Source organism: Helianthus annuus, chromosome 13, assembly GCF_002127325.2.
Source record: "Helianthus annuus cultivar XRQ/B chromosome 13, HanXRQr2.0-SUNRISE, whole genome shotgun sequence".
Classification (NCBI taxonomy): domain Eukaryota; kingdom Viridiplantae; phylum Streptophyta; class Magnoliopsida; order Asterales; family Asteraceae; genus Helianthus; species Helianthus annuus.
Genome location: NC_035445.2, coordinates 55,539,258 through 55,548,499, shown reverse-complemented (window position 1 = coordinate 55,548,499; position 9,242 = coordinate 55,539,258). Strand labels below are relative to the sequence as shown.

The 9,242-nt window shown below is 32.1% G+C and overlaps 1 protein-coding gene across 1 annotated transcript; it reads right to left on the bottom strand.

The window, feature by feature from the left end:
* Nucleotides 1-4,200: 4,200 nt before the first annotated feature.
* On the bottom strand, nt 4,201-6,488 carry LOC110900841 (glutamic acid-rich protein-like). The gene is made up of 4 exons (XM_022147701.1): nt 6,315-6,488; nt 5,711-6,034; nt 5,186-5,635; nt 4,201-5,094 (listed from the first exon to the last, which is right to left on the bottom strand). Exons 1-4 carry the CDS (start codon nt 6,486-6,488, stop codon nt 4,201-4,203), a joined length of 1,842 nt encoding a protein of 613 aa, XP_022003393.1.
* Between the last annotated feature and the right edge of the window lie 2,754 nt (nt 6,489-9,242).

Below are 9,242 nucleotides of genomic sequence, written 5' to 3'. Positions count from 1 at the left end.
GTAAATTAAATATCTTTTTTTACAAAAAAAACGAGTTTAAAAAAGGCTTAATTTTTTTTTTGTTTTATCTAAAATACCTAGCTATATAGTTTTATCTAAAATACCTAGCTATATAGTTTTATTTAATTAAATATTTTTCTAAAATAGTAAACTGTAAATGAACAAAAAACGAGTTAAAAAAAGGGCTTAATTTTTTTAAATGAAAGATATTTATTATAATCAATCATATCTATCCAAAATTGAAAACGAGTAAGGTTTACATTATTTAAAACGAGTAAGAAATTTAATTTACATAAAACTATATAGCTAGTAGGTTTTATTTAAAAATCTATTTAAAAAAATACTAGTGTAACAAGTAGATTTTAAGTTAAATAAGAAATTTAATAAAAATATGAAAATAAAAAAATAAATAGATTTTATGTTAATTAAGAGATATAATAAAAAGATGAAAATAAAAAAATAAATAGATTTTATAAAATTGATTTTAACTTAAATAAAATTAGGTGTTAGTACCCAAATGTGTTACATTGATAAATTTTAAAAAAATGCAAGGGTATGTTAGTCATTAATTAACAAATTTTGGTGTTAGTACCCAAAGGTGTTACAAAATTGAAACCATAAAACCTAAATCTGTTAAAAAAAGTTAGTACCTAAAGGCGAAATTAGGTATAAACCACAGGACCCATTTGTGTAATTAACTCTATTTTATACTTTTATTTCATGTATTTATATTTTCAATTTATGTATTTATACATCTGTTTCATGTATTTACACCTTAGTTTCATGTATTTCTAAACAAAAGTTTTAACCAAAGTGTAGTTTTGCTATTAACTGAAACTAAACGAACCATTTAAAAAAACCATCAATCTAACTAACTGAACAAATGAAATTAATTAACCGAAAACCAATTGGTTAATAAAATAGATTAACCGATAACTTCGGTGCAAGATAATAACTTATCAGATCGAACCATGCACACCACAATGATATGGATTAACCCATGACTTCGCTTATGACGTATATCTAGCACAATTATACTACAATAAATAGTATACGAACAAGAAAACTACCAGAAATAAGTACTACAATGCAAAGTGTTAACCATAACCAAAACCGATAGGCGGTTAACCATGGTTCGGTTAATCAGCGGTTATGATTCGATTATAGTTATTTCGGTTATTAACTGATATATATATATATATATATTCGAGAGTTCAAATGAGAAGAATTTTTTTGAAAGAAGAAAAAAGAAGAAGTTTCAACCAATAAGAATGCTTCAATTTACTTCATTTAATATTTGCATTTAATTTAATATAAGGGTATATTGGTAAACTTACGTAAATCATTAATTTGTATTCTTCCTCTTTAATAACTAACTAAATTAAATTTGTAACTTCTTTTCAATATATATATTTTTTTCCAAATTAAGAAAAAACAACTTAATTTAAAGTGTAGAATAAATTACTAGTTATGTAGGATAAATTACGAGTTGTGTAAGATATATTTCGAGGTGTGTAGAATAAATTTTAGTTGTGTAGGATAAAATTCTATAATGTGTAGGGTATATGTAGGAAAATTTTGATATGTGTAGGTTTTGTAGATTATATGTAGCATAATTAATGACTAGTTGACTAATTAATTAAAGAGAGAAAAATTAATGATATGAGTTATAAATGAAATAGTATTTTACTAATATGCCCTTTTCTTCTTTTTCTTCTCATATTAAATTTCTTCTCAAATAAAATATATATATATATATATATATATATATATATATATATATATATATATATATATATATATATATATATATATATATATATATATATATATATATATATGGTTATTTAGATAAAAATATGGTTGTATTCTTGTATATAGTTTATTAATGTTTCAATAAATAAAACCTGATTATGTTCTTATACGAGCTATTTTAGCTTACAACCATGCACACCACGATGATATGGACTAACCCATGACTTCGCTTATGACGTATATCTAGCACAATTATATTACAATAAATAGTATACGAACAAGAAAACTACCAGAAATAAGTACTGCAATGCAAAGTGTTAACCGTAACCATAACCGATAGGCGGTTAACCATGGTTCGGTTAATCCGCGGTTATGATTTGGTTATAGTTATTTCGGTTATTAAACGATATATATATATATATTTATAAACGGGATCAGGAGAGAACGGTGAAAAGTGTGACAACGGTGAGAACGGATCCTGGCCCAACACGTGGCTGGGAGCGCTAATTGTTATGCCGAGGTACGATTGTCATTGTCCACTCCCCGTTAAACAATGGCGTTATGATTGCTTTTCCCAAAAATAATTAAATATATATGGCGTTTTCATCTTTATGCTAGTTTACATGGCTTTTTTTTAAAGTGTATTTTTTTACGAATGGCGTTTATATTTTAATGGTGTTTTCATCTTTATGCTTGCTTTTTCATGGCGTTTTTTTAAAAAGTATTTTTTTACGAATGGCGTTTATTTTTTAATGGCATTTTATTAATTTCCCATAGATTTGGTCTTTTTTTTTTTGTTTTCTACTTGTCTTAATTTAGTTTTTTAACCCTTTATTTTAATTTTGTTTATGTTTTAAATGGTTACTTACTTTTGTTAATTTTTCTAATCATGGCGTTTTATTTGATTTATCGAAATACGGTAGTAGATCACACAACCAAACATGTAGATGTAATAATTTAAAGAGTAAAACATGATAGTCAACATTAAAATATATGGCGTTTAGCTAATCTACATATTCTGAAATTCGTTTTGTTGTTCTCTCTTCTGCTTTGTCAAACAACTTACGTGTTCTTTCTCCCCCATAAGCCATGAATGTATTCAGACAACTTTTCACTAGGTGTATGTTTTCATTTTCGCTATGAAACAGGATTTTCCAATGTACTTTACCCTTAGTTCATTTAGCTGTTTTTGTTGGAGTTGATTTGGGGCATCTTCTGTTGCCAAACCACTTTTCCAACTAGCTATATCCCCCATGTATGTTTACATATGCCTCATTGCGAAAATTCCACAGTCGATGACGTTAGACTTTGTCCTCAAATCCATCTTTTGTCTGACAACCTTCGTCTTGCTCATGATCTCATGCTTTGGGTGATTTTTTATACGCAAGTAGTTTGCAAAAGCTCCGTGCTGCAGTTTTCACATTTTTTTTATATATATTAGTTTGGCGTTTTGTCAACATAGTTCCTATATTCAAAGTTTTTAAGATACTTACCAATTTTTCCACCCATCCTTCATACGTTTTTTTGATGCTTACTTTATCCCCTACACGGCTGTTGTCCAATACATCAACTCTTTTGTGTTTCATGTTGAAACAGACAACATAGAAATGTCTTTCCTAGATTATTGGCATGAAGACCAGTTCATAATCCTTGATGGTTTTCTGTTTCTTGTCTTCTTTGAAACGTGTGTTTTTCAGAACAGTTTCCATGTTTCTATTGAATTCATTGTTTCGTGCATCTTCTGTTATCGTTTCGTAGTATGCCGGAGGATTCTGTAATATTGAGTACCACATAATTAAACAATAAAACAATGTCATTTTATAATGTTATCAAATATATATAGAAAAAGAGTTACCAGCAGTATTTCTGTGCAGAATAACCTTGAGGGTGATTCTTGAGCCTTGTATCTTTCTTCATAGTTCAGGATATGTGCCCAACTTAGAATAATTGAGACGTGTGCTTGAAATCCTGGTTTCATGCTCTAACATATCACCCTCATGAGAAACTTTTCTCCCATCTTGAACAGCTCAGTTCTAAAAAAACATCATTTGGCGTTTTAGTTATACAAACTCGTTCTATTATAATATATGGCGTTTTGATTGTTTTTTCATGCATATTCTCAAGTAAACGTTATGAATGGATAGTTTGGCGTTTTATTTTGAGTTGTTCTTCCCATCTTGAACAGCTGTGTTCTAAAGATTATCATTTGGCGGTAGTTATACAAACACATTCTATTATATTACATGGCGTTTTGATTGTTTTTGCATGCATATTCTCAAGTAAACGTTATGAATTGAAAGTTTGGCGTTTTATTTTGAGAGAAGTGTACATACTCATAATCGCTGATCCCAATGAAGATGTATGTGGAGAGGTTATTTTCAGGGTTTGTCCTTTTTTCATGTATAACCACTTGCCTCCTTAGATAAGGTGACAAACATGCCTCGCTCAATTTTTTTTATCTCTCTTCTCCTCTTCAGCCACATTCTTATTTTTTATGTTTTTATCTTCTTCATCATCTTTATCAGCTTTTTCATCACCAGGCAGCTCTTCAGGGTTTAAAATTTTATTTTCTTGCATCAGCTTTGTGATGTCTGGAGTGTTGTCCTCATCACCTTTCTCCTGCACATCTGACATGTTTGGCGTTTTTGGTGGTGATGTGTTGATGGCGTTTTCATCATGGGGTTTATTTGGTGTCTCTTCCTCTTCAAAACTTTTCAAGAGGTTTTTCCCAGATGTAGTTGGTGGCTGTTCATATGGCGTTTTATTAAACACTGCCCCTTCTTGGTCAACACTTTTGTTCACCATCTCCCCTTCAGTTTTTTCTTTTTCAGTGTTGAATGCCTGACTGTCTTTTGTTTCTGTCGTGGCAATGTTTGGTGTCTTATCAAATACAGGCATTTTGGGGGTCTCTTCAGCAAGTTGCAGATGTTTTTTTATTGCTTTAATTGCTTCATCCACCATCTTTGAATTGTCAAGACCTTCTTTAATATCAATCATTTGTTTTAGATCTTGTCCTGGCAGCTCCAAAATCTTAGCAATATTCCTCTTAATTATTTTTACCCCATTGTATCTTGAAATGTGATATTCAAGTGTCTTGAAATCACAACCCCACCTCTCAATATCCTTTTCGTTTACATCTTCATCTGATAATGTAGTATCCTCTTCATCATCATATATTGGCATTGTTGTAGCAGTCGATGGTTCGGCGTTTTCTCTATTGCCCCATCCCTTGTATCTCCTTTTCCTTACCTTTCTCCTTCTCCTTCTCTTTCTCCTTTTCCTTCTTTTCTCCATCCCCTTCACCATTCTCTTCCCACTCCCCTTCCTCTTCTTCTTCTCCTTCCCCTTTTCCTTTTCCTTCTCCTTCTCCTTCTTCTTTTCCGTTTCCTTCATTTTCATCTTCAATGGCGTTTTCATGAGGTATTTCCACTTGCATGGCGTTTTCATCAATTGTTTCCCCTTCAATGGCGTTTTCAAGTCCAGCCATCTCCTTCTCCCTTTCTTTTTCATTTTCGCATCCTTCCTCTCCTTGTTCTTCATTTTCAAATTCTTTGGCGTTTTCATGAACTGTTTGCTCTTTAATGGCATTTTCTTTTTCAGCCTTCTCCTTTTCCCCTTCTTGTTCATTTTCATCTCCTAGTACCACCTCATTTTCATCATCAGTTTCTTGTGTATCTTCTTCTGTTTCAGCTGGCATTTCTTTGGCGTTTTCGTCAACAAATTTTGAGATGTTCTCCAACAATGTCATACATTGTGAGTATTTAATGTGTACTAGGAGGCTGTTTGGGTATTCAGTCTTTGACTGTTTTAACAATGTGCTCATTTTATTGTAACAGTCTTCTAATTCTTTGTATGCTCCATCCAATTTATCAGCCATTTCCTGTTATAATAAATAAAAGGATTTTGTGTATTATGGTGTTTTTTGTTTTTCTAATTTATTTTTTAAACAACATACCTCTTCAGGTTCTTTGTTTTGTTTTTCTTCTTCAGCGAAAATGTTGTCATACTGTGTTACTTCTCTGATAAGAGCATGGTTTCCTGATGCAGAAACTTCAAACATCGTTTCCTGGCTTTCTATATCCTCATTCACCATCCTTTGAAGTGAAGCCTCTTTAGCATCATTGAAGGGCATGGCGTTTTGCAGTTCATAGTTATAATGATCATCATGATAAAAACCATAATCGTCATCAAACTCGTCATCATGCTCATCGACATTGTGGACATTATCTTCATCTTCATTCTCAGCATCATCACCATCATCTTCTTCACGAACAACAATCTACATTTTTCTTGTTTTTTTGGGGCTTGCTTCCTTTACCTTTTTTGACTGTATTCCTTTTTACTTCATTGCCCACAAGGTGTTTTTCCATTGCTCTTCCAAATAAATCAAGAGTTTCTGTTGTAACCCACTCAATTGGGTATCCTTCTTTTCGGTCCCATTTTTTTTAAATTGCAAGCATCGTTCACCAAGGTAAGCTGTAACAAAATAGATTTTCAAATGACATATATTTTTTGGCGTTATAATGACATACAAATGAATAGTGAAATTTTATTCTTACCGCAAGTATGATCAGTGGCCCTGTGTAATGCTTTTTGGGAGCCCATGCGGTTTTGGCGTGTTGCAAGCATTGGATGATATAACTACACCAGTTCATTTGGTTCATTTGAACATCTGGTGTATCATTGTGCAAGAATTGTTTGTTGACGACTGCATTGTCAGTTGCATGCCCCATTATAGTGAAGAATGCTACAAGGAAATTTTAGGCAGAAGTTTCTCCCAAAGCCATGCATCATAGGCAAAACGTTATCAAAGTATATTCTCACACTTGGTCTGTTAACCCAGCCCAACCCTCCTATCTTTGCTTTCCACTCAGCCCCTCGGAACTGTGCTTTCCACTCAGCCCCTCGGAACTGTGCTTTCCACTCAGCCACCACGTGGTCTTTAGCTGTTGGTCTTTTTTTCATGTTCACGGGCACCCTTCCATTTGGTATACCCGTTAAAGAGTTTACCAATTCTTCATTTATATGTATGGTATGGTTGCCAACATTTAGGGTGTTTGTCTTTTCATTATAATTTTCAACCAACCAGTACGCAAGCATTGTGGGTACGATGTCTATTTTCAACCTTAGTGTAGCACTAAAACCCATTTGGTGTACTGTCTTTCTTTGGTTTTCGTTAGATTCATAAACCAACCAGTCAATTTTGTAGGTTTTACTCTTGACAAGATCTTAGCCCCACTGAACTCATGGTATGGTTCTTCCTCAACCTCCACATTCTGACTTAATGCCTTTCTCTTTTTGGCGTTTTGGGCCTTTCAAGTATGCACATTTATTCGCGATCTTAACCTCTCTTCGCCTATAAAAAATTATTTCATGGCGTTTTAATAGTATAATTTAACATAACTATGATACATTTATGGCGTTTTATAAATCAATATGAGATTAGAGATGTTGAGCAACTCAATAAAAGTTAAATGGCGTTTATAATAGAATCCATACATTTTTTGGCGTTTAGTAACAAAGCTATTACAGGATTCATGTGTTGTGGCCTTTAGTAACAAACAATACATATTTTGGCGTTTTGCAACAAGTATGAAAGTGTGTTTTTACATCACGAAAAGTAACATTTGTGTACCATGGCCTTTAGTAACAAAGATACATATTTTCGTTGCTCGTTTGTTTTTGGCGTTTTGGAGCAGATGACTCTTCCCCTTCCCCCCTTGTAGAAACTGCAAATTTTTGTTAAAATTAGAATGCCAAAAGCAGCATAAACTAGCACAATGTAAATCAAAGTTAACTCACTATGTTTTTTTCCTCTGGATCTGGTTTGATCTTTCGACGCCATTGTTTTTGTTGTTTCGCGTTTTCTAGGGTTTTCGCATTTTACGTTGGTTTTGGGAGCTTTTTCTAGGAAGTATATATGTTTCGGTCAGGCTTTGATGTGTTTTGTATATGGTTATTTACCTTTTTGCCCTTATGGAAGCACGCCACACTAATAAAAGTGATGTTAGACGTCATGTAGTCCATAGATTGTTTTGATCTGACGGTTCCTAGTCGTTCTCACCGTTCTTATACTTTTAGTCGTTCTCTCTAAATCCTAACCCTATATATATATATATATATATATATATATATATATATATATATATGGGGAGAGGATCATGAGAACACTACATATAAATGAGAACACTATATATATATATATAGGGAGAGGATCATGAGAACACTATATATAAATGAGAAAACTAGAAAACTAACTAAAAAAAACTAAAAAACATACCAAAATTTTAATTTTTTTTTACAATTTTTTAACAAAAAATCGCTAGTTTTTATACATAAAAAATTTTCAAAAAAAAAAAAAAATATTTTGTTGTATTGCACATGTGCAATATATGTGATTATATGTGTATTACACATGTGCACTATATCCGTAATAGTGCACATGTGCAATACAACCAAAAGCTTTTTTTTATTTTTTTAAAAATTTTTCCCATGCATAAAAAGCTGCGATTTTTTTTATAAAAATTAAAAAAAATTGGCATGTTTTTTTGGCTTTTTTAGTTAGTTTTTTTATTTTCTCATTTAAACTAGTTTTCTCATTATCCTTCCCCTATATTTTAGCTTACAGAGCATAATCATATACGAAAAAAATGAATTACTTAGTTCATAAGTAATTAATATAACCATATTTTGGATACAGATATTTTGTTTGCTAACTCAATAAATAAAAAAAGTGACACAAATAAATAGAGACAATAAACTAAGAGAAAAATGATAAAAAAAATAACTCTAATGCCTACTAAACATTTAACTTCAAGCGTAAATATAAAAAAGAATCACAAATAAATATAAAAAAACAAGGTTCGATTCGGTTAAATTCGGTTAATGAAGATATCCTTAATATTAACCGTACTGAAAGTTCGGTTAATCATATTCACCTAACTATAACTGTTCGATTTAATGGTTTCGGTTAACGGTTTGTCTCGGCTGTGGTTCAATTTTTGGTCACCCCTGGTATATATTACTTATGGGATAAAGTTAAATGTTTGATATTGGATTACTTATTGGATAAAGTTAGAAGCTTAATATTGGAATTCCTAATGGGTTGGGTCATTAATCAACACATAGGAGCATTAATGGATTGCTACATCACTCTCTTGCCTCATCCATCATGGTTGGCATGGATTAAATCATGAACCTCCTTTCCTTTTTCAATATTTCATTTTCTTTTTTCACATAAATAAATTAAAATAAGAGAATAGTGGTTTGGGTCATGACCACACCCTTAGGGTAGTGGTTTTTGATGATGGATTAGAAGTTGGTGATATGGCGTTGATGTGAAGGGTAATGGTGACCATGACCACCATGACCCTCCACATCAGCCCCATGTCACCCACCTCTAATCCGCTATCCAAAACCACTACCCTAAGGGTGTGGTCATGAGTCAAACCAAAAGGAGGCTTGTGGTTGCCGTGGTTTAATCCACG

Coding starts and splice junctions, on each gene's coding strand:
- LOC110900841 (XM_022147701.1), bottom strand. CDS start 6,488: ATGGGGCATGCAACTGACAATGCAGTCGTCAACAAACAATTCTTGCAC. Junction 6,035..6,314: donor GGCCACTGATCATACTTGCG/GTAAGAATAAAA, acceptor AGAAAAATGTAG/ATTGTTGTTCGTGAAGAAGA. Junction 5,636..5,710: donor AAAACAAAGAACCTGAAGAG/GTATGTTGTTTA, acceptor TTATTATAACAG/GAAATGGCTGATAAATTGGA.